The following is a 24,060-nucleotide window of genomic DNA, read 5'->3' as shown; positions in this document are numbered from 1 at the left end:
TCTTCCCTTCACTGTAGTCTTCTGTTATGCACTGTTGCTGTCTTTACTTCCTTCCTCTGCCTCCTTCCTTCTGTCTTCTGTGCTTCTTTTCTCTTCCTCTACTGTTACAGCTCTTTCTTCACTGTACGCTTCTGCCTCCCTTTTATCATTCTAAATGAGCCTCCTCCTTCAATTCTTTTTAAACTCATATCAAACTTAAACCTTGTAGATAAGATTGCAGATTTAATTTTAAAAAACGAGGCTTCATCTTTATCAAGATATGCACATATTTTTCTTCCAACACTTCAATAATGTCAAGATAATAAAATATTAGAATATTTTATTTCATTTCTTTTGATATTTTTTTCTTTTGAAGTCTTTTAAATTTATTTTATTTCCAAATTTAATCATTTTCCTCTTTTATTCAAATTTTACAATTATTAATTTAATTAACCACTTAATTAGCGATAAAAATCAAGATAAGCACAAATAAAATCCTTAAATTTCTATAAGATTTGGGCTTATCAATACTCTCTTATGTGGCACATGTGACAAGAATAAATTTTATATTACACACATTAAATATCCATAAAAAAATGAGAAACCACAAATTTTTTCCTCTCATTTTGAAGTATTGTGAGTCGTTTTAATTTATTTTTCCTTTTATTTTTTATGAGATGGATATTAGTTTGAGTGATATGAGCTCAATTCTCGTCACATACTTTACGTAGAAAAAATCAATGTCAAATAAATCATATTCGATAGATTTAATGGTTTTGGACAAAAAAAATGATCAAACAAAAAAAATCCAACTTACTCTATGGGAACAAACTTTGACAAATACGAAATTAAAACTCAAAACATATCAACTTACATGAAAATATCGTGGTTATACAAGCGTTATATACTTAGATTATTACATATGTTACCTTTTCAGAAACTTAGAACAACACACAGTACATAATACTTATCAGAAAAATTCTAGCATACAAAGTAGGGTTAAATGTCTTGTCTGCAGAAACCCCATTAGCTTGAATGTGCTCAGCCACATCGAAATTACCTAATATTAAACAAAACACCAAATGAGAATTTAATCACACGCCAACTTCTTGACATCATGCATGTATTAGAAATAAATTAAAATGAAATATACATGATACCTCTTTCGGGTCCGTAGCTGCAACCGGATTCGATTGTGTCGCGTATATCGCTTAGAGTAGCTCTGTTGTAGAATAAAAACTGACCGAATATGCCATGGATGCAGGCTAGGACGTTTTGTGTCTCGGTTATGCAAGGTCCGTTGCAGTACTGATCCGTGTAATCGTGTGGCACGTTGAGTTCGCCGCCTTGGGTCAGTCTGTATGCTTCATTACAGCTACTATATATCTGTGACGTACATATACGATTATCCATATCGAAATGGGTGGAATGAAACTACATATTCTATACATTTTTCAACTTTAATATGAATATCAAGGAAAACTGCAAATTTGTTACTTACATACTTATCATCGAAACATTCAAAAACTTTGTTGAATATAAGATCAGGACTTGCGCCCACAACACCTCCTTGAGGCAGATACCCGCCGGACCCTCCTTCATTTTCTGCCTCAAGCAAATACTCGTCTGCGACTACGCCCGCAGCGCCTAAATGAGGATAGTCATACGCCCTTCCTGCGAGAGAACATGGACACGACCCGAAATATACAATATTTTCAATTCATATATTAGAAAATAAAGACACAATTTGTAATAGTTGAAAAGCAATATGGTCAAGCTTACCAAATTTGCAAGAGGAAGAGGAGATGAGCATTAAAAACAAAACTACGACAGGACCATTCTTGTTATATGTTGCGAATGCCATCGAAATTTGTTATCCAAGTCAAGATTTGGGCGATGTGTTATATAGAAAGATAAGAATGTGGCAAGAATGTAGAATTTAGGATGATTATGATGGGAGAATGGCTGATTTTTCAAGTAATCTATTATTTTATGAAGTAGAAGAATTTTGGTCTTGATCAAGAAAGTTCGTGTGTCTCAAATCAGAAAATGGGTGGTTGGACAATATGCACCAACTTCAACAAATTTAAATTTTTGGGCTAGAAATCAAACCTACACCGATCCACCTTGAATAACAAGAGTTATGGTTAATTTGATTTTTTGGCCTTATTGTACACTATATTATGGTTAATTCGAATTTTATAATCTTTTTAAATTTATGGCAACTTTGTAAGAATTATAATTAATTTTGTTTTGGTGATAACAAATCGTTACTGGCTATTTAACCTCATTTATGGATAGCCACTTTCAGTTCCTGTTGGACTACATTTTATATCAAGGTCTGTTTTATTACAAGCTGACTCCAGTCAGACATAGTCAAGTATATACTTTGTATATCAATCAGATCGCGAAAAAAAAAAAAACCCTTCTCGAGTGTATTTGAAATGTATTGTATAATATTATTTTTTAAAAGAGTAGGTTTCTTGTAAGACGGTCTCACGAATCTTTATCTGTGAGACGGATCAACCTTACCGATATTCACAATAAAAAATAATGCTCTTAGCATAAAAAAAATACTTTTTCATGGTTCAAAAAAGATATCTGTCTCACACAAGTTTTTGTTTTTTTTTTAAAATAATGGTTGACTAGAGTTAGATAACAAAATAATTCTTTTTGTGTTAAGAATTTAACATTTTTAAAATTGGTGAAACTTAGCTTAATCATCACAATAAAAATCATCTTTGCCATAATAATTTGACGAGTTACGTTTGCAAACTTTGTCTATTTAAACGAGTAATAACTGTGATTTACCTACCAATATTGATCTAATGCTTTAATTAAATTTAATTAACATATCGTATTTGCATCTTTTTCTTCACTTTAATATTTCTCTTATATTTTCTCCGTTTGGCATACTCTATGAATAATATGGTTTCCAAGTCTATAGTGAGAGACGAAATCTTCTGTTATACTTAGTATTCTGAATAATACTACACTTTGCTCAAACAAGTTACAAGTCTCGTTTACACAAATTATTAAAAAATAAATACATAAACACCGTGTACGAAGAAAATAGAATAGATCATTGACAAAACATTTGATTCATTTTTTTTAATTTAAAAAATCGTCGATATATTGTTTAATCATTTAAAGTTAAGTTGTCGATTTCTTTTCAAAAAAATTGATGAATCAAATGTTTATCAACGATTAATTATATTTTGTTCATATATAATTTTTAGTGAGTTTAATTTTTAATAATTTGTGAAAATATGAAACGTTTGAGCAAAATTTAGCATGATTTGGAGCATAAAATGTTTCAGAGGATTTCATCTCTCTAGTACTGGTATATGATAAAAGTCTCTCCCAATAGAAGAGAAACTTCGATTTAAAAAAAAAAATCAATATTAGATTAATTTAAAATAAATAAATATTAGTAAAAAACCATGAGAATTATAATTTTTTTGCCAAATATATATCTTGGTAAATGACGACATAAAATGATTTTAGAATTTCGTTTTCTAAAAATGATTTTGAACAAGTGAATTTAAATATTTTTTTTCTTATTACCTTTTTCAACTATTATAGTTTGACCAATGAGACCGTCTCACAAAAATCGTAGTTGACCCGTCTCACGGAAATAGGTCTGTAAAATCGTATCACAGTTGAATTATTTTGTTGATATTAATATATTCCTAAATTTAGCTATATATAATTAATTAAATCATTACCAACATTAAGACGTAATCCGCTAAAGAAGGTGAAAACTGATGCCTTAATTAAATTACCCCTCCATATTTGTGGATAAATCAAGAAAATTTATTTGTCAAAGCATCCTCATAAGTTTGAGTAATTACAAACCAGCCCCAACAATTGTGACAGACCACTGGCCAACACAAGTCTTTTCCGCACAGAAAATTTAAATAAAATAGTAATAATATACAACAGCTGCAACTTTAAGATGTGCAGGCAGGTCTTCGAGGAGGCAATTGTTGGTGAGGCGTCCTCTTTTAAAAAAAAAAAAGAAAAAAAGAAAAAAAAAGGTAAAATAAAAAATAAAAGAACTATAATTAATATTCCATTCGATGAACTAAATTTAATTAATTCAAATAAATATATAGATTATTACCTGTAATTTTGGCCTTAATGTCTCTATGTCCACTATCGTTTTTTGGTTGACTCCAGCACCTTGCTGATAGTTGGAAACAAATAAAATATATATATATATATATATATATATATATATATATATATTTCGGTTTTTTTTTTCCTGTTGATACTAATGTATGATATTTGAATATAAGTTGTTTCATATCATATACTAATATATGATTTTTGAATACTCAAACATGTATATCATGTATTGACATTGATTACACGTCTTTCTTTTAAGATGAAAATCGGTACAAAATATCGAAAATATGATGATGTTAATATATGATATTTGAGTAACTATTGTTTCAAATCTGATGCTAATATATGATTTTGAGTATCCAAACATGTGTAACAAATATTGACAGTAATAAAATTGTTTCAACTTAATAATCAGAATTTTATCTTTTGTATCACATCTAAAATAGCTGATACTCAAATATTATATATCAGTACCATATTTTCAATGTTTTGTATCGATTTTCATTAGTGAAAAAATATATACGAGTCTAGAGAGTGCAAACGTATATTTTTTTGACAGTAAATGAACGAAAATGTAATTTTAGTTTGGGAGATTTAAAGCAAATTTAGCCAAATTGATACCTTGCATAAAGCCCAATCCGCAGAATCAAAAAAGGCACGTTCAGGGTCCTACATTCATAAATTTTAAGTAATCAACGAGTTTAATCATAAATTATAATATTAAAAATAAACGTTAATACATATTTTAAAAATAAACTAATTACCTTCGAGATTAGTGGTTTCTTCTTCGGCATCAAGCCTCCATACTTTTTATCCATTGAAGAAGTCTATAATTAAAATTAAAAATAAAAACCAAATCTTTGAATGAGAAAAACGATTGTGATACCTTATCACACATTAATTTTGTAATATTAATTTTCGACCAGACTCAACTCATGAAAAATATTATATTTTATGTCCAAAAAAACTATTTTTTAAGACAAGTATAGATCAGATCGATCCATCTCAAAGATATAGACTCGTTTAATTATCTAACAAGAGTCCTTCTCTCTTTGAATAGTATATCATTTTTTTGAGATTAATAAGCCAATTACAAAGGAATATGGACATATATATGGCATAGTTCACAGCCCAACCACCAGTAAAGTTTACAAATCCCATGCAATTAGAGGCCTGTGCAGACAACCTTAACTACAATTATAAGTTTATAATGGAGTTTCTAATCAGGATTGAGTGGCTAATTAGCGTTGTTGATTAGGTTTAAACCTTAATCCTATCCAAAAATACATTGGACCACGTGTTTGGGTGGTGATCTCTATTTTTAAAAATATACATCTGATATTTTAATTTTTTGTTTTTCCTCTCAATATTATTCGAATTCAGCGTATAAAAGTTTGAAATGAATGAGTATATATAAAGATACTTATATACAAAAACTATTTATTATCAATAAATCCTATTCTTTAGTAAGAATTTTGGTTTGCAATGAAGTTCTCCAATTAATTACCTTACTATTATGTCACATTTTTAAATAAAATTAATATAATAAAGTATTTAAAAATTGATATTTTCCACTAACCTTGCTCACTTTTATGTTTGTCAATAAGATGACGCTCATCTATTTTTTTTTTAAAAATGTAATATATATATATATATATACGGGTCTTTCCAGCGTGCTTATGTTCTCACTCACACGCACCCTAAAAAACTTCTCAGGGGTCACCCATCCCAAAATTGCCCCAAGTCAAGCACGCTTAATTTTGGAGTTCTTATGTGATGAGCTACCGTAAAAAAGATACACATTCTTGATATGAGTAGTACAAATCAAATCTTTTAAGCCATCTTCAACTGTACAGTCTATTACATTGAACAGTCTCGGATACAAGTATATATATATATATACTTGTAATTCGATTGTATTTTTAATAAACTTAATTATATGGGCAAAAATATCATGTCTAAAATAAAATATTAGTACTTGAGATATACGTACAAGAAACAATATTACCTCATGTTCTTGGGAAGAAGCTGCGGACTCTTCGCTTCTCTTGTAGCCAGCCATATCAATATCCTGTAACGTTACCCAAATCAATATATATATATATATATATATATATATATATATATATATATATATATATATAGTGCGTGTTCTGTGTGTTTTGAGATAAATATGAACATAAGAATGAAGAGAGATGTGGAATTTTACCAATAAAAAGAAATAAAGATTGAAGCAGAGGAGATGCAGGGAAATGGTTCGAGGGATGGAACAAATATACGGCCAAAGGCCAATTTTAAAGAAAGAAACATTAGACTATGGAAATAATCCAAATTTAAAGTTAAAAAAAAGGAAACAAATAAATGAATAAATTTCCAAGAAAATATTACAGAGAATCCCCATTACCTTGAAGTGGAGGAGAATAGAGAAAACAAGCAAAGAGATGGAAACAAATAGAAAAAGAGTTATATTATATACATACATATATCAGACGGTCATATAAGGCTACAAGGGAAGTTGAGTAACATGGTGATTCAAGAATATAAAATTATTTTATATGATTTTGATGTGTTGTCTATTTTAAGGGTGGGAAAAAATACCGAAATACCGAAATACCGAAAAACCGTACCGGAAAAAATATCGAACTTACCGAAAAATCGGTATACCGAAAATTTCGGTACGGTACGATACCATACCGAAATTTTCGGTATCGGTATCGGTACGTGATATTTTTTTTTATACCGAAATACCGAAAATAATTTATTTTTATTATTTTTTTTAAAATTTAAGTTCGGTATACCGAAAAAATGTCGGTATACCGGAAATGTTTTCGGTATACCGACAATTTTTTGGTATACCGACAGAATTTTCGGTGTCGGTACGGTACCGGTATGAATTTTTTTCATACCGAAAATTCGGTATACCGAATGTGCGGTATACCGAATTTTCGGTATCGGTATCGGTATAGAATTTTTCCATACCGATATTTTTGGTACAATATACGGTACCGTAGTTCGGTACGGTATACCGTACCGTACCCACCCCTAGTCTATTTATCGTGTCTACCTCCGTGCTCATCAATGAGATGTCACTCGAATATACAATTTGATATAATTCAACACATCCAATAAATACATAAAATCTAATTTGTTGGTACGATGTGGATGAACAATATATCATGTGTATAAGTATAAAATAATATCGCTAGGTAAAGATGAATTAGACGACTTAGGATTTTATTGGAGTATAATTAAGATTAATTTGAGCTAAGCTTGTTAAGACATCAACATCATGTGGTCACTATTTCAAATAATTAAGCTAATTAATCTTTCATGGCACCGACACCTATTAGCCAAGTGTATGTTTATATATATGTTATTTTACGTTTCACAGTCTGAAAAGAAAATGACAATATGCTTTAAAAAAACACAGAGAAACTGATTTATCTGTGAAATTGGGTTAAAGATAACTGAGTGACAACGCACTCAACAATACGAATGAACTTCTTCGGTCCAATCCCTTTCCGCCATTGTAAACTTCCAGAAAACTAGATTAATTGGGCAATAAATTTCACAATTATATTGTTGATAATGAAATGGCCGCATTTTACAACTCGGCAATTAATGTATAGCCTTTTTCTGATTAATTTAATGAAACCTGTTAAATTTTTTATTCCTTTAATATATGGTACCAATGGGGATACGTTTTAAGTCAATTATATTATATGAACGTTGCCCCATGGCTAAGAAGATGTGAAAATGACACCATAGTGTGACAATTAGCCTTCAAATATATATTTGTGGAAAATCTATAGATTACATAATATATGATGTTAAATTATTAAGAATTTGATTGGAAATTTAAGCAGAAGCATATTGAAAGCCATAATTTTGAATTATTTAGAACGTGTCTTGATCTTCCACGTCTACGCGCTCTTGTCTTTGAGAAAATCATTTGTTTTCTTTTTTTAACTATTTTCTTAACGAATGGGAGAATAAGGAACATGATAACATGTGATATGGGGATATGACTCATATATAGATAATGTATATCATTATCTTATGATATTTATGATTTATCACATCATAAAATTAGAAATTATGCTAATGTCTCTACACATTAAAAGTCTACAACCTGCTAGACAGATTAAAGCTCGGTAACTCGAAATATTAGTTGAACATTTTATTTTGGGCGTAACTTCATAGACTACGCATAACACATAAATATTCACATATAAGTTCATATAAATAAAATTGATCTGACAATCTCCCACTTGAGCTATATGTGTAACCTTATAATTATGTTTCTCGTGTCAATCTGATCTGTCAATCACATCGACACATGATTAAAACAGTATTCACTACACTAAAGGTAACTAGACCCAGCAATATTCATATATGTCAACACAACTGAATGACATAGATCATGAAGTGAATGTGTAGTGTAGCATGGCAATTTCATGCAATATGATCATAACATGTCTATTTCCAACTGGTCTTCCTTAAACCTTATTGATATCAAACTTTAAAAGATCAGAGTGTGATTTAACTTGAAATTTATATCTGCAGAAAATAAATTTATATAATTGTAACTGAAAATGTCTACAACTAAAAGCATTTAAAATAACAAATTGCTACTAAAACTGAATTTTCTAAATTGACATAACACTCATAAGAGCAGTGTGCTCATGAAACTCTTTGGATGATAGTCCCTTAGTAAGTGGATCTGAAACCATGGAGTTTGTACCGATATGCTCAATAGACAACTTGCCACTCTGAATTCTTTTTTCAACCCAGGAACTTGATGTCAATATGTTCTGATTTCGTCGAGCTCTTATTGTTATAGGAATACATAACTTTTGATTTATCGTCACAATATATTCTTAGTTGCCTTTCAATGCCATCAACAATGCGCATTCATGTGACAATTTTTTGTAAGGCCCAGGGCCGAAAAGGGCGAGGGGGTGATCGCTAGTGCCATGAGGTTGCACGGACAATGAGCGGCTCCTGGCAGGCTTCTAGGCGGAGTGAACATGGATGAACCGATCTAACACCAGAAGTAGAGGGATTCTGAAACTGTTCAGGTACGGAACTGTGCAGTTGAAGAGGGCTTAAAAGATTTGATAGGTGATATCCTTGGGATAGCGCGGGTCATGGATGCTAAATGGATAGCCCAAATCTGGGTTAATCTGCAGGATTGATTCTTTAGAAGCCGGGCAGGTGCCGCACTCGATTGCTATCTTATCTGTCAGAACTATAGGGGTTTGGCGTGTCAGAGAAGCTATTAGAGGTAGGATGGCTTGACAGGATAGGGTGGCTTGACAGGAAGTCAACATCAAAGGCTATGAGTGGTAGGTGTACGCGCAAATCGAGGTAATCCTTGATTTTGCGGACCATTACATTAAGGTCAAGCCTTCTTCGCCCTCTACGGGGCAATTCAATGCTCAAGTTTTTCCTTCCTATAAATAGCAGGTAAGCATCTCATTTAAATAGATTCTGAAATCTTTGAACTCTCAAGCACTCACAAATATTTTCATATATATCGCTTGTGTTCATCTTCAACCTGCTGGCTTAAGCATCGGAGTGGCCATGCCGAACACCCCTCCGGCGCCCATTCACGAGTTTATCTCCTTGTCTGCAGGTCACAGTGGAAGCTATAGCTCACAGATTCATCTCCTATGCTCATTTTCCCGAACAACATTATTGATTTGATCCGGTGGGGCACCCGACCCGGCTCATCCATTTCATACGGATCACATCAATAGGTACTACTCATATCAAGAAGGTGCATCTTTTTTTCGGTAGCTCATCACATAAGAACTCCAAAATTAAGTGTGGTTGACTTGATATAATTTTGGGATGGGTGACCCCCTGAGAAGTTTCCTAGGGTGCATGTGAGTGAGGACATAAGCACGCTGGAAAGACTCGTCTTGATATATTGAGGACAATCGTCGAATCTTGGGCGTTACAGTGGGTATCAGAGTCGACCTCTCCTAGTACGGTGATGTTCAGGGACGAACCAAGCAGAAGCTGGTGGGCATGTGAGACCCGGGGCCGAAGAAGGCGGGAGGTGATCGCCGGTGCCATGAGGTTGCACGGACAATGAGCGGCTCCTGTCAGGCTTCTAGGCGGAGAGAACATGGATGAACCGATCTTACACTGGAAGGAGAGGGATTCTGAAACTGTTCATGTATGAGACTGTTCAGTTGAAGAAAGTTTAAAAGATTAGATATGTACTATTCATATCAAGAAGGTACATCTTCTTTTCGGTAGCTTATCACATAAGAACTCCAAAATTAAGCGTGTTTGACTTGGGATAATTTTGGGATGAGTGACCCCCTGGGCAGTTTCCCAGGGTGCGTGTGAGTGAGGACATAAACACGCTGGAAAGACTCGTCTTGATTCAGTGAGGACAGTCGTGAGTGAGGACATAAATACGCTGGAAAGACTCGTCTTGATACAGTGAGGACAGTCGTCGAATCTGGGGCATTACGATTTTGCATCCATATTCTATGACGGGATGCTTCATAGCACACTACAAACTCAGCTGCCATGATGGAAGATGCTATAAGAAACTATTTAGCACTCTTCCGTGAAATGACACCTCCAGCAAAGAGATAAATGTATCCCGACATAGATTTCATACTATCTTGACATCTAGTAAAATCGGAGTCAGTATACCCAATGATCTCAAACTGATCCAACCACAAATATATGAGCATGTAATCTTTTGTTCTATGTAGGTACTGTAGAACTCTATTTTATGTTTTATGATGTTCCACTCCTGGATTACTTAGATATCTTCCCAACATTCATATCACGTATGTAATATTTGGACATGTAACATGAGCATACATCAGAATCCTTATTGCAGTTGCACAAGGGATCTTTTGCATTTTATCCTCCTCACAATCATTTTTGGGAAATTATTTGAGACTAAAATTTTCCCCTTAGCCACATGGATATCCATTGGTTTACAACCTCGCATCTCATATCATTTAAGAATTTTCTTGATATAGCCTTTTTGAGATAATCCAAAATTATCTCGAGAGCGATACCGATGTATCTGGATTCTCAGTACAAAATATGCATCACCAAGATCTTTCATCTCAAAATTCTTAGCTAGAAAGTTCTCGGTGTTTTCCAACAACTCTATATTGTTGCTAGCAAGTAGGACGTCATCAACATATAAAATCATAAAATATGTTTACTCTCACTGAACTTATGGCAATCATCGACCAAATTCATCAAAAACTAAACGAGATGATTACTTAATGAAATTTGAAATACTGTTGTCGAGATGCCTGCTTGAATCCATAAATGAACTTATTTAATCCTCAAATCATATTATTTGTGTCTTTGGATACAAAATTTTATTGTTGCACCATATAAATCATTTAATCAATGTCATTTAGAAATGCAGTTTTTACATCAATATGATAAAGCACAAGATGGAAATGCGCTACCAAAGCTATTATTAAACTTAAAGAGACTTTCGAAGAAATCAGAGAGAAAGTCTATTTATAATCAATGTCTTCTTTCTATATAAAGTCTTTGACAACAAACGAGCCTTATATTTTTTCACGCTACCTTTCAAATCCATATTAATTTTAAATATAAATTTTCAACCAATAGGCTTCGCACCTTTAGGCAATGAGAGAAGATCTCATATGTCATTGTCCTTGATACACTTTATTTCCTTATTCATGTTATAATTCCATTTTTGAGAGTTATAACTTTACATGGCTTGATGGAAGTTGACATGATCATCCTTCTTCATTCTAGTGTCTGCCTAATGTTCTTTAAAAAATACAATGTGATCATCTGTAATTGAATTTATTTGCTCTGTAATGGATCTCCTAATAGCATAAGATCTGGAGGTGCTTGAGTTTGTTCATATAGAATGAGAAGATCTTCAATATTGTCTTGTTGTATCGTGTCTTGTTCAAGGTGAGAAATACAATCATGATCAATGCCCAAGACATCTATGAGAATATTTACATATTTCTCTTCAAAGACAATATCCATAATTGAACCTATCCCACAAACTCAACATCCTCAAAGAACCGAGCATTTTCCAACTAAAAATCGACTTACTTGTAGGATCATAAAACTTGTACAAGTGGTGTGGATATTTCAGAGTATCCAGAAAAATAACAACTGACTATCCTTGAATCTTGTTTCTTTTCATCAGGCATGTAAGGCCCTGCTTCAGTTGGACATTCCCAAACGTCCAAATGCTTAGGACTATGTTTTTTTTTTTTGCTTGTCCAAAGTTGATAAGGGGTTTTGGTCACTGCCTTAGTTAGAACTCTGTTAAGGATATATGTTGAGGTCTTTAGAGCCTCTTTTAGAGTGATTCTGGCAATGTAGAATGACTAAACATACTCTTCACTATGTCCTTAAGTGTTCTGTTTTGTCTTTCAGCAACATCATTCATAGTGAGTGAACCCGACATGGTGTACTGTGGGACAATACCGTATTTCTCTATGAATCTAGCCAAGTTGATTTTCAACTTCAGCTTTATAACTTTTGATCACATCTAATGATTGTGTCTTTCATGAACGAGACAAAAGAAGTCATGTCTTGAAAAATCGTATGTGCACGTTATAAAATAATGTTGATCATTCCAAGAATTCGAAGGTAATGATCCACAAATATCAGTATGTTTAAGTTCTAAAACGCTCGAACTCGTGTTGGTTTCAAATATCATTTTGTTGGTTTGTATTTCTTTTATACAATTAACACAATTATTAAAATATGTGTAATATAAAAGTTCGAGAATTTCGTCTGACACAAGTATCCTTATTCTCTTTTCAAATATATGACACAACCTTTTATGTCATAACACAATTAAATTCTCACTGATTAATTTCCTTTTAATACATTTACTTGTTTGCGGTGATTTATTGAATAAAGAAAATTACAAAGTAATATGTTTGAACTAAAATTAATGTTTTTAGCATAAAAACTATTATCTTTGATCCCAAAAATAATATTTTTATATCAAATAAAGCGTATATGTATTATAAAATAATTTTTTTACCATAAAAAATAATATTTTTAGCATAAAAACCAATACTTTTGACCCAAAAAATAATAATTCTTTTTTGAAATAAGCATATATTAGATATAATAATTTTTCATAAAACTAAGTCTAACACTTTTGACAAAAAAAATACTCTAGCACAAAATATAATGATTTAGACCTAAAAAATAATCTTTTTTTATATCAAATAAGCATATATTACAATGTAATATTTTTGACATAAAAACTAATACTTTTAACATAACAAATAATAAATTTTTATAAAAAAACATAATATTTTATATATCAAATAAGAATACGTTAAAAATAATATTTTTGACATAATAATTATTATCCACGCTCGTCCTCCATCTAACCATAACAGTTTCCATTGCATCAAATTCCCCGTTAGTACTTGAGTTTCTCGGCCATGCGTTTGTACGTCAGCAGATTGTTTTTATATACATCTTCCTTCTCAACAGAATTAAATATTTCCAGAGCCTTAAATGGGTTTTTTTTTTATACTTTATGACAGCAGCAGCATGTTTAGACAGAACAGAACTCATAGCATGAAAAACTTAACTCTAACCATTAATATTTCAAGCAAGAACTTTTGTCAATCTAATTGCATGCTGTACAATTGAGTGTAATTTGTGAACTAAACTTTCCTAGGCCGCCGGACAAAGCTTAGCAGAGGTAAAAATGAAACCAAGGTGCAGCGGTTGTTGGTCTCGTCGCTCAATCATACAACAAAAAGTTCTACAGCTCAGCTGTATCAGAGCGAGTACGTAGACACGACTGGCATACAAGGTACTCAAAAGGTAAACACTCTTGCACAAGTAGACGATTGCAAATGTTTACCTCTGGATTAGCAATATACTCAAAGCAGGTTTTCTTTCAACCTTTGTCTCACGATTTCATTTATCCGCTTTTCCACTCTCACAACCTGAGCAAGAAATATATAAACTTACACCTCAAAGCTCAATCAGAAAATGATGGAAAGTTGCAAAAGCTAGAACCTTTCAGTGATTACAAGAACAAAAAATGCCTGCATGAGTACTCCAGAATGCCTTATCACAAAAAAAAAAAAAAAATTAAAAGCTCCATCATTCAATTGAAAAACGAATCCAAGCAAAAAGATGCGTATTTTGAATTAGTGCTCATTTTCTACTTTCTCAAGAGTTAATACATAAGCATCCCAAGTCGCTAAAAAAAACTTTGTTATATAAAAGCAAAGAGCAATTCATATCAGCTAGCGCAGAGTTGCGAAAAATACAAGTAATAAGCAAACAAGCTTGCAATTAACCTCTCTCGATCGGTGGTTTTAAACTTCTAGTATCAAATACGGTGAACTCTTTTAATTACCATTTTGCAGCTTACCAAATTCACATTTCAACAAACATATGACATGCATTACATTTTTTAGAAAAATCACAACTCAGACGGGTTCTGTTGAAAAATGAGAGAACTGTATGCTTCACAGAGGGTTTTTTTTTATAAAAATAATGTAATTTTTAAAATTAACACGGACGCTGCAAACGTGTGCTCCACGTCGGAGCGACAGAATATTTAGCGACATAATATAGATAAAAAAATGTCGCAAAAGTTAAATTAGAGACGGTTTTACATCACCGTCGCTAAAATTGAATCAGCGGCGGTTTATATTGGATCAGCAACGGTTTATATACTGTCGCTAAATTTAGCGACGGTTCAAAATCCGTCGCTAGTGACATAAAACAATATTCTCGTACTCAACAAATAATAAATTGATCAAATATATCAAATGAAAATACCCGACACCTTGCCCTCTGCTCAAATGCGAAGGGAGACTAGGCTGATGGGAAGACTAGGAGGCTGCTGGAATTCTATTACTTTGAGCTCCACTACTTGTCTGGGCTGATATATTGAATACAAAATCTCGCGATATAACAGTAAAATCTCGTGATATAATAATTATAAATATCGTTCTTAACAATATATTGGTAGTACATTTAATATTGTTCATAAAAAAATAGACTATAATTTATAAGTCAGCAGGATTTTCAGACTCCGTCTTGGTCGAGAATCCTGTTGGCCAAACAAACCAAAGTTGTCATCCCTGACTCATTGAAAAAACCAGGTTGAATAGTAGAGGTTCCTGAAAAAACTTATTTCGTGATAAATTTTTGTATGTTTTTTTTCGATGTCTTCACTAAAACAAAAATAGTTTTTCGCAGCGCGCAAATTCTTTTTCCGCAGCAGCGCACATTGCATGATGGCATGCTGCAAAGATGCAAGCATTGAAAGTTCAAGATTATCCGCGGCGTACATGTATATGCTGTTAATACTATTATTAGCGTGCAATATACGACGTAAGTGGAAATAGCAAAATTTCGGCATAGCGACGGTTTATTCCTGTGCGCTTAAGTGCGGATTGATGTATTTTTGCAAACGTTTTTTTTTTAAAATTATTTTTGAAATTAATTTTAAAAATTACATTATTTTTAAAAAAACCTGTTTCACAAAAGTTTCATACCTTAAATCCATAAATGCCACCAAGCAAAAACATCCTAGTGCTTAGGCGGAACCCAAGCGGAATGGTCTGGTCTCGATTAAATCATAATTTTAAAATAAACTTACGGCACATTTGTGAAAATTCGGGTTGAAATCGAACTGGATTTATCAATAATTTGAATTTCAAATTTCGAATTATCAATATTCGAGCTTGTTCAACCAAATTTATGAAATTCATGTGTTACATAAATATCTTCTGGTGGTAGTTAATCAAATAATTTTGATTAAATATTTTTTTTTTAAAAATATCATCTTCCTATGTATTTGAAATTGATATTCTCATTTTTTTTAAAAATATTTGATCAAATTATTCTCCGAATATCCGTATCTTTCAAAAGCGAGAAACTAGAAGCGAAAAAGAATTCGTCTAAATAAGCCAAGTATAACCTAAAATTTTAAATTATATAATAATAAATCAACTTATATATCTATATTACACATATATATCTATATATCTTTTATATTATCTATACATATGATTTATAATTACATTTGCATTATAATAATAAAATGAATAAGTGCGATCTCTGAATGCAGTCATGTATGTCGATTGTCGAATAATGTTGTTCATAATATTGCTCGTTTTGCTTGTTCTTCGTCTTCATCTTTTGTTTGGATTAATGGTGAATTTTTTTTTGGTTAGTTAATTTGTAATGGATTATTTGGTTGGTTAATTTGTAATGGATGATTTTAATCAATAAAATTACGAGTTTACTTTCAAAAAATAAAATTAGTAAGTCTTTTGTGAAACGGTCTCACGAAAGTAATACTTTTCGTTTAAAAAATAATACTTTTGTCTAATAAAATATATAAAAATCTAATTCTAACTCAATAAATTCCTCGGGATATATACAACTAGTACCTGTACAATTCTCCGAACAACGGCCAGCCACCGCCGTCGCCGTTACCGTTGTTTCTCTCTCGACGAATCTCTGCAACTGCAAACACGAATACACGCACAAATGTAACCCCAGTAAGATCTCCGCCTGCCATCTCGGTTGGCCTAATCTGATTTGAGTCGCAGAAATCAGCCATGGAAAACACCGTTTCATCTTCTTCAACGTCCCACCATAACCCCACCAAGAAGACCCTTCACTCCATGTTAGCTTCGAGGCTAACCCACCTCCACATCCCATCCTCTCCCTCCACCGATCCATCCCAAGATTTCGATTTCTCCGAACTCTTCGGTCCCTTACCTTCATCTTCTCCTCCCTCCTCTTCTTCGCTCTTTCTGGGTGACCCAATAGTCATTCATCACCGCTCCCACTCCTTAGTGGGCCCTTCTCCCCGTTTCACGCTCTCCAAATCACTTCCCCCCTTCGAGCGTGACCAATTATGCTACTCTTCATCTGATGATACGGGCAATAATGATGTGGAGAGTAGGAAAGATGAAAACTTCAGTGAGTTTGTTTGTGATCATGATGTGGTTAGCGAGGTGGTGGAGAATGGTGGAGGAGAGGAGATTAACAAGGTCGGGCCCGGGGATTTTGAGATAATGAGGGTGATTGGGAAAGGTGCATTTGGGAAAGTTTTTCAGGTGAGGATGAAAGGTGGGGATGGTGATTGTAATGATGGAGATGGGGTTTTTGCGATGAAAGTAATGAAGAAGGATACCATAATCAAGAACAATCATGTCGATTACATGAGAGCTGAGAGGGATATTCTCACCAAAGTAGTTCATCCCTTCATTGTTCAGCTGCGATACTCCTTTCAAGTTGGTGCTTTTTTCTTTTCATTTTCCTTTTTTTTTTTTATCGACGATTCTGATTTATGGAGCTTTTCATCTTTGAAATTAATTTGGAATTGGTTATTTGTGCAATTATTGTCGCATGTTTAGTTCCTCTAATATTTTTAACGTGAGTTTTGAAATGCACTTATTGATGTGTATATGGCGTTTAAAACTTCAGTTCTTTTCATTCTTCTTCTGTACGACCGCCTCATGAATGAGAACACCTAATTTCCACCCACTGGACCTTTGCCTTTATAGGATTGATATATCGCCTCGTTCCAGTATTTCTAGATTTCCCAATATTAAGTACATAGAGGAACTTAAAAATGAGGCTATAGAAGAACTTAAAAGATTTACTAGGTAGGGATCCTAAGGTCCCAATTTGGGACGAGATTATGGGTTTGAGACCCAATTGTACGCTAAAAAAAAGAGTTTGATTAATCTTATTTTGAGAAGCATCTTGTTGTTCACCTTTGTTCGAGGCCATGGTAGAAGTCTGAGTTTAGAATCGGTGTTTGCTAGCACATACTATATAAGAACTTGAAACAGCTCTCTTGCCATTAAGGGTTAAGCATAGTTGGGCAAAAATTTAATAAGATAGTTTCAAGCTTACGCATACAACTGATAAACAGAGGTTGGCGCCCTGTAAAATTATGTAGTTTTTTAGTTTCCTTGTGGGATACATGCCTGAAGGGTCCATTATGATATATTGAGGCTCCATACAAAAGCCCCACCCTGTATCTGCAAAGCATTTTAGTTGCATTGTTAGGCCGTTTGGCACGTTAATGCTTTAGAGCCCTGGCATACATGGGAAGGTGTGTATTTGACAAAGTGAGTTCTAGTAAAGCATATTTATGAAGAAAGTTCTGATACAAAAGACATGAGCTTAAGCACGTTCTGAGCCCTTTAGGCACACCAAGGTGTGCACTTCAATATAAGGCTGCATCTTGGCTTGCATTTTTCAGTGTTCGCTTTTAACACCTTTGCTATTGACCTGCCTTCCCCCTTCCCGCTCTGTTTGATGTCTTACAAGTTTACTTTCCATATACTGCAGACCAAGTCTAAACTGTATTTGATACTGGACTTCATAAATGGTGGCCATCTTTTTTATCATCTGTACAGACAAGGGATTTTCAGGTACATCCGATTTTGTTTTCGTAGCCAATAAATGTGTTTCCAGAACTTAATTTCTGTTTTCGGCTATGTCTTGGTTTAGTGAGGATCAGGCAAGGGTTTATACTGCTGAGATTGTATCCGCTGTCTCACATCTTCACAAGAGCGGGATTGTGCATCGAGATTTAAAACCTGAAAATATTCTCATGGATGCTGAGGGGCACGTATGACCATGGCATAACTTTATGTACATTCAACGTGCATGAAATTATCACATCCTTTGTTCCCACTATTCAAATTAATTCTCTCCCCCTATTGTTTTCTTGTGGAAACTAATTTAGTAGCTTGTTTACAGGTTATGTTGACTGATTTTGGACTTGCCAAAGAGATCGATGAATCAAGCAGATCAAATTCAATGTGTGGGACGACAGAATACATGGCTCCTGAAATCTTACTGTCTAACGGTCATAATAAGAATGCTGATTGGTGGAGCATTGGAATCCTTTTATATGAAATGCTCAGCGGCAAGGTATTATTCACAGTTTTTAACTAACAGTCCAAAAATTCAAGGAATCCTCAATGAAAACGTTCGTTCGATTAATAGGAAAATAAATGTTAATACATGTGTATTTTTAATCATTTCAATTGGTACACAAAAAATCAACTCAGTATTCCAATTTCCATCTCTGGGCTCTGATTGCCCATTGCTGACTTTATTTCAGCCACCGTACACACATGCAAACAGAAAGAAGCTCCAGGAGAAAATCATCAAGGAAAAAATGAAGCTCCTGCCTCGTTTGAGCAGTGAGGCCCACTCTTTACTGAAAGGGGTGCGTCAAAGTTCTTTAATCTGTGTATCTTTTGTTATATGTCCAACATCTTCTTCATAACAAGTTGTGCGGTCATTTATAAGTTTGAGGGATTCTGACACCCGATGAAGAATTCCTTGGACCAAGGCTCTCGTCTTGGACTTGTAGCCCAACATGTTTCTCTCTTCATTTCTTATTTTGGATTGTGAATTTCCCCTTTTTCGTTATAGTTGCTTCAAAAAGATCCGTCTCAAAGGTTAGGGAGCGGACCCAACGGAGCAGACGAAGTGAAATATCACAAATGGTTTCGGACTATAAACTGGAAGAAATTGGAGGCAAGAGAACTACTGCCTAAGTTTAGACCAGATGTGAGTGGGAAAGATTGCACAGCGAATTTTGATCGATGCTGGACTGCGATGCCATTAGACGACTCTCCGGCTCCAACTCCAACAGCCGGTGAGCATTTCCAAGGGTACACATATGTCGCGCCTAATCCCTGGCTATCATCTGAGAGAACAAGTTTGTAGCCGATGTAGGGCCAAGTTTGAACAGATTTGTCTCATCTTGCAAGCACTTGAATTAGTTCCATTACTTGTTGCCAAATTTGAGCTGAGTTCAGGATTTACCGCATATCTGTATTCCAAATTCTGAAGGATGGATGGATTATTTAAGTTTTTGACTGAATTTTTAAGCACATCATTGTTTGATTAATCTTGTTTATATAATTATCTTTCCAATAAAGATTTTAATATATTTAATATTATTATCATTCTTATTATTTTATTTCACATAATTTTTTGGTATTTCTATTATCAATATTATTATTTTTAGTTTATTTATTAATTGATTTATCTGTCGTGTATAACTAACAAATACTAATTTTAAAATATTAGAGTTCATAAATTTTATTAATAATTAAAATTCTAAATTTGAAAATTTAAAAAAAAAAACCAAAAAAAATTCAAGGGGGGCGGGGGGGTCTCATTGGTTTTTTTTTTTTTAAAAAAAACTATTAATTTAATAGCTACGAAAATTAAATTAAAATTCTTTAAAAAAAGAAAATTAAATTAAAGTTTGGTGAAAAATGAAAATTATGAGACTATATATCCTGGAGAGTTGCAGAGGAAGAGGAATCACTTAAATGGCGAGGGCGAGCACAATAGGGGAGTGGACATTCAAGGCCTTCACGGCGGGGCTCGGCATCGCCTCCATTTATCTAGCTGCTACTTTCTCTGTCAACGTTTACCGTGGTCTAGCCTGGCATTCCGCCCAATCGGTATTAAACCTCGGGACTTTAATTGTTTTGCTTTATGTTTCTAATTGTGAAATTGGATAATTTATCGTCTTCTTATTATCATTAGATTGAAAGGAAGACAACTACTCTATGATGTTTTTCACGTTGTTGAGGAATTCCTGACGGTAGCAATAGTGCATACTTTTTTAAAAAACTAAAATTCAGTTATAGGGATATGTATGTGAATTGAATTCATGAGGGATAATAAAAAGCTGGGGTTTTTTAATTAGAAATTTATGAATGAGAAAGGAAGAGATCTGTGGAGATGTTGATCTTGTGTGAATAGTAAGGCTTCCATGTTTTTTGTCTGATGCACTGTTGAAGAAGTTGATTGCTCATTAAGAATGGATCCAGAAATTGATTCAGTGGGAGTGAAATATGCCCTGAGGGTTCCTGTGGACTGTGGTGGTGCCATGCCCCATGGCGCTATCGAGAGGTGGCAGTGATGTGCTCTGATCTCATACTTTGTTGAGAAAATTGAAAAGGAAAAGCAAAATCGCCTTACATTTTTTAAAAATAATATTACGATATGACAAAAATGATAAGCCTTTTCCATACATATTTTCTTTTCTAACAGAAAAACGAAACTATTTTCTTTGTGCTTTGTTTTTGTACATGATAATATGCCAACAGAAGAGATAGACAAAAAGTAATAGGGGGAAAATAATTTTTGTTACATTTTAAGAATACTCTCTCAATTTCAATACTTTGAAATGTAGTTCAATATATGTGGAGCCATGGAGCTGCGATTTGCAAATATTTTGATGTGCTTATGTTCTGCAATTTTTTTGTATGTTTAATCTATAGCAACATAGAGACAATGTTATTCTCGAATTTTTCAGTAGAATCCATGATCCTAATGTAATATTTGCATTCTTCTCGAAAACATAACCCTCAGGGCTTATCATATACCATGAAAAATAGGTTTCTTGAGATGCATCGTAAAAGTGGTTTTTAAAGAATGTTCTGAGGGGGCTATTATACGAATCAACATGATTTCATTCAAGACTGTACAGGCTCACCGTCTTATGTTGCATGGATATAGGTACGGGTATTTTATCGAATACACGACAAATTTTGAAAATATAAGACAATACGGTTACGATATGACAATTTATTAAAAAATATATAAATATTATGTATAAATATATATTTATTAATATAAATTTAGTATAAAAAATTAAAAATTGTAGAGATATTTATATTTATGCAAATATATTGTTGATATATATATATGTAAATATACAATGTACAACTTTAGATGAGTGATTTAAGAAGAAAAAACAAAAAAAATCAACTTGTGTTGCCGAAACGTATCCAGAAAGCGTATCTCCTCTGTGTATATGGTGTAACTTAGCCGTGTTAAAACCTATTCAACTGATCAAACCTACTAAAAGTCAATGACGTGGATTTTGCCGTTTCTAACACTGCTGGCGTGTCATATCTGTGTCCGATATTTTTACTAAAAAAATTAGGTAGTATCCGTACTACATAGCTTACCTGTGCATGGTATAGCCAAAGATGCCTGTGGATGTAATTGCCCTCACTGGCTTTGATGGACATCCATCCTTGTGGCTCACAAATCGTATTTTGAGTTAATGAGCTGTTCACCTTAAATTTTAGGCTTCCTGAGATAGTTGTGAAAAAATTCTTTTTTTAGTGTAGCTCAAAGTGGCATTGATATTTTGGCATCTAAATTTATATAATTGTCATAATAGCATAATCGTAAAATTTGTTAATGCTGGCAGAAGTTTACTGATTGTTGCTGTAATTTGAAGCTTCTTACTGATGGTATCCTGAGCACGAACAATTTCCTGTTTTTTCGTTTGTTTATTGAGCATTACGTAGATGAAGTGTGCCCCTAAATTTGTTCTTACACCCCAAATGACTGCGGTTTTTTAGTTCACGATATTATTACTGTGGCTAACGCTCTTAAGTTCCTTAAAGTGACCATGCGGGTTGAATTGATGGAGAGTGAGTGATGGGATATAGAGTTTCCAAATAACTCAATAAGCAGCTCTTAGGTAAGGTGCAAAAGTGATAATTCAATTAACCAAGTTGTCATTGTTAGTGGCCAACAAACTTTAAGAATATCTGTGTAAGAAAACTGTGTAAGAAATGAAGCTCTTCTTTCCATGAACTTGAAGCTTAGTGAAGTTAAAATTTAGTGGGAACTATATGTGTCAACATGCATCTTAGTTAATCTCTTTTATCTGCTTCGATCTGAAATTTCATCTGAAAATTATCGAGGATTTATATTTAGATGCTGTTACCTTAGAGATTATCACTTCGGGAGTGCCTACCTTGTTTCTTATAACTGTAATGTGCTTTGAGGCATGATTTACTTTAGTCTGTTAACAAAAGTGCATTTTTTTTCTAACTGTCATCTGTGTGGACCCAATAATTTGATATACATTTTTAAAATTGATAGCTGTCATAAAGACACTATGTATCAATATAACTGGGACAGGGATAGCGCTTTACTTTCTCACATTTATGTATGTATTGTGTAAATTGATTGAGTTATGCATAATCATAGTATTTATAGCATTGAATTAAGTGTATATGATCTTGTTGATGAAGCCTGAAAGGTTGACAAAGCAAATTAATGTGTGTCAATCTTTTTGCGAATTAGTTTTGCCATACTTTCAAAAATCTTATTTAATGTTTTTCTTATTTGACATTCTCTGTTAGAATCATCACACACTTAACATTTTCTTTTTCCCTTTCCAATAGTTGGCTTTGAACATATATTTAGAATTGCATTTATCGTGTTTTTGTGTACAGCTAGTTTTCTGCCATTGGTTGAAAATTTTATGACAAAAATGCATACCTCGTTGGATATAATCAATTTAAGATCACTAGCTACTCTTCATTGTTCATGTTTTCTTTTACTTACACATTCATTATCTTCCTCGTGATATTTAACTCTGGTTGTTTGTTATTGAATTATTTTGCAGAAGGCTGACCAAGAGGGGTTGACGGATCAAAATGCCTGAGTACTGAATTCTTCATTTTTCACGGGTTGAAATTTTGTGATAATGCTCTTGCAACTCGATGAACCAAAAATACCGCAGCTAGCTGGTCCAGGTTTATATATGTTACATTAAGTTGGAGCAGATATATATTAACATTTAAGTTTGATTATTAATGTTGAAATGGCGTGATGCTGGACTACTTGATTTGAGTTGTTTTTGAATGAAGGGTTTTCATGTTCACACGACAATTGAATGAAAATTTAGGATACTATTTGATATGTTTTTGGTGGCTGTTTGAGTAATTAGAGGTTCTCAAGGTAAAGTATACGGCTCTGTCGATTTCAGTCTACTACTTTTTGTCTTTTGATATACTTATCTACAGATGGGCTTATCTTTTGTCTTTTGCTATACTGTGTAGATATTGGTTCTCTTTAATTTTTCATTTACAA

General features: G+C 33.3%; 3 protein-coding genes and 2 long non-coding RNA genes across 6 annotated transcripts; 3 read left to right on the top strand and 2 right to left on the bottom strand.

Annotated features, from left to right (window-relative positions):
- Positions 1-827: 827 nt before the first annotated feature.
- Positions 828-1,918, bottom strand: LOC140824546 (uncharacterized). The gene is made up of 4 exons (XM_073186126.1): positions 1,762-1,918; positions 1,481-1,653; positions 1,140-1,365; positions 828-1,039 (listed from the first exon to the last, which is right to left on the bottom strand). The coding sequence occupies exons 1-4, from the start codon at positions 1,841-1,843 to the stop codon at positions 921-923; spliced, it is 600 nt and encodes a 199-aa protein (XP_073042227.1). The 5' UTR covers positions 1,844-1,918; the 3' UTR covers positions 828-920.
- Positions 1,919-3,773: 1,855 nt separating this feature from the next.
- LOC140824545 (uncharacterized) lies at positions 3,774-6,613 on the bottom strand. Of its 2 annotated transcripts, none has more exons than XM_073186124.1 (6): positions 6,515-6,613; positions 6,119-6,181; positions 4,875-4,937; positions 4,732-4,779; positions 4,106-4,168; positions 3,774-3,983 (listed from the first exon to the last, which is right to left on the bottom strand). In XM_073186124.1, the coding sequence occupies exons 1-6, from the start codon at positions 6,590-6,592 to the stop codon at positions 3,933-3,935; spliced, it is 366 nt and encodes a 121-aa protein (XP_073042225.1). In that variant the 5' UTR covers positions 6,593-6,613; the 3' UTR covers positions 3,774-3,932. The 2 variants fall into 2 exon arrangements, with proteins under 2 accessions (XP_073042225.1, XP_073042226.1); XM_073186125.1 differs by lacking the exon at positions 6,515-6,613 and adding an exon at positions 6,320-6,461.
- A 6,889-nt stretch (positions 6,614-13,502) lies between these two features.
- On the top strand, positions 13,503-14,207 carry LOC140824544 (uncharacterized). The gene is made up of 2 exons (XR_012116367.1): positions 13,503-13,919; positions 13,957-14,207. It is a non-coding gene; the product is annotated as an uncharacterized lncRNA (long non-coding RNA).
- A 2,291-nt stretch (positions 14,208-16,498) lies between these two features.
- Positions 16,499-20,008, top strand: LOC140822853 (serine/threonine-protein kinase AtPK2/AtPK19-like). Its single transcript, XM_073183766.1, has 6 exons — positions 16,499-17,402; positions 18,472-18,554; positions 18,634-18,754; positions 18,886-19,059; positions 19,253-19,360; positions 19,570-20,008. Exons 1-6 carry the CDS (start codon positions 16,722-16,724, stop codon positions 19,864-19,866), a joined length of 1,464 nt encoding a protein of 487 aa, XP_073039867.1. The 5' UTR covers positions 16,499-16,721; the 3' UTR covers positions 19,867-20,008.
- A 415-nt stretch (positions 20,009-20,423) lies between these two features.
- LOC140822852 (uncharacterized) lies at positions 20,424-23,890 on the top strand. The gene is made up of 2 exons (XR_012116053.1): positions 20,424-20,615; positions 23,594-23,890. It is a non-coding gene; the product is annotated as an uncharacterized lncRNA (long non-coding RNA).
- The last annotated feature ends 170 nt before the right edge of the window (positions 23,891-24,060 follow it).

Source organism: Primulina eburnea, chromosome 2 (assembly GCF_022965805.1).
Source record: "Primulina eburnea isolate SZY01 chromosome 2, ASM2296580v1, whole genome shotgun sequence".
NCBI lineage: Eukaryota > Viridiplantae > Streptophyta > Magnoliopsida > Lamiales > Gesneriaceae > Primulina > Primulina eburnea.
Note: the sequence above shows the minus strand (reverse complement) of the source record. Positions and strands in the feature narration are given on the sequence as shown.

Coding starts and splice junctions, on each gene's coding strand:
- LOC140824546 (XM_073186126.1), bottom strand. CDS start 1,843: ATGGCATTCGCAACATATAACAAGAATGGTCCTGTCGTAGTTTTGTTT. Junction 1,366..1,480: donor AATGTTTCGATGATAAGTAT/GTAAGTAACAAA, acceptor TGTACGTCACAG/ATATATAGTAGCTGTAATGA. Junction 1,040..1,139: donor CAGCTACGGACCCGAAAGAG/GTATCATGTATA, acceptor GTTTAATATTAG/GTAATTTCGATGTGGCTGAG.
- LOC140824545 (XM_073186124.1), bottom strand. CDS start 6,592: ATGTATGTATATAATATAACTCTTTTTCTATTTGTTTCCATCTCTTTG. Junction 4,938..6,118: donor CTTCTTCCCAAGAACATGAG/GTAATATTGTTT, acceptor TTTTAATTATAG/ACTTCTTCAATGGATAAAAA. Junction 3,984..4,105: donor CATTAAGGCCAAAATTACAG/GTAATAATCTAT, acceptor TTTTTTTAAAAG/AGGACGCCTCACCAACAATT.
- LOC140822853 (XM_073183766.1), top strand. CDS start 16,722: ATGGAAAACACCGTTTCATCTTCTTCAACGTCCCACCATAACCCCACC. Junction 19,060..19,252: donor ATGAAATGCTCAGCGGCAAG/GTATTATTCACA, acceptor ACTTTATTTCAG/CCACCGTACACACATGCAAA. Junction 19,361..19,569: donor CCCACTCTTTACTGAAAGGG/GTGCGTCAAAGT, acceptor TTTTCGTTATAG/TTGCTTCAAAAAGATCCGTC.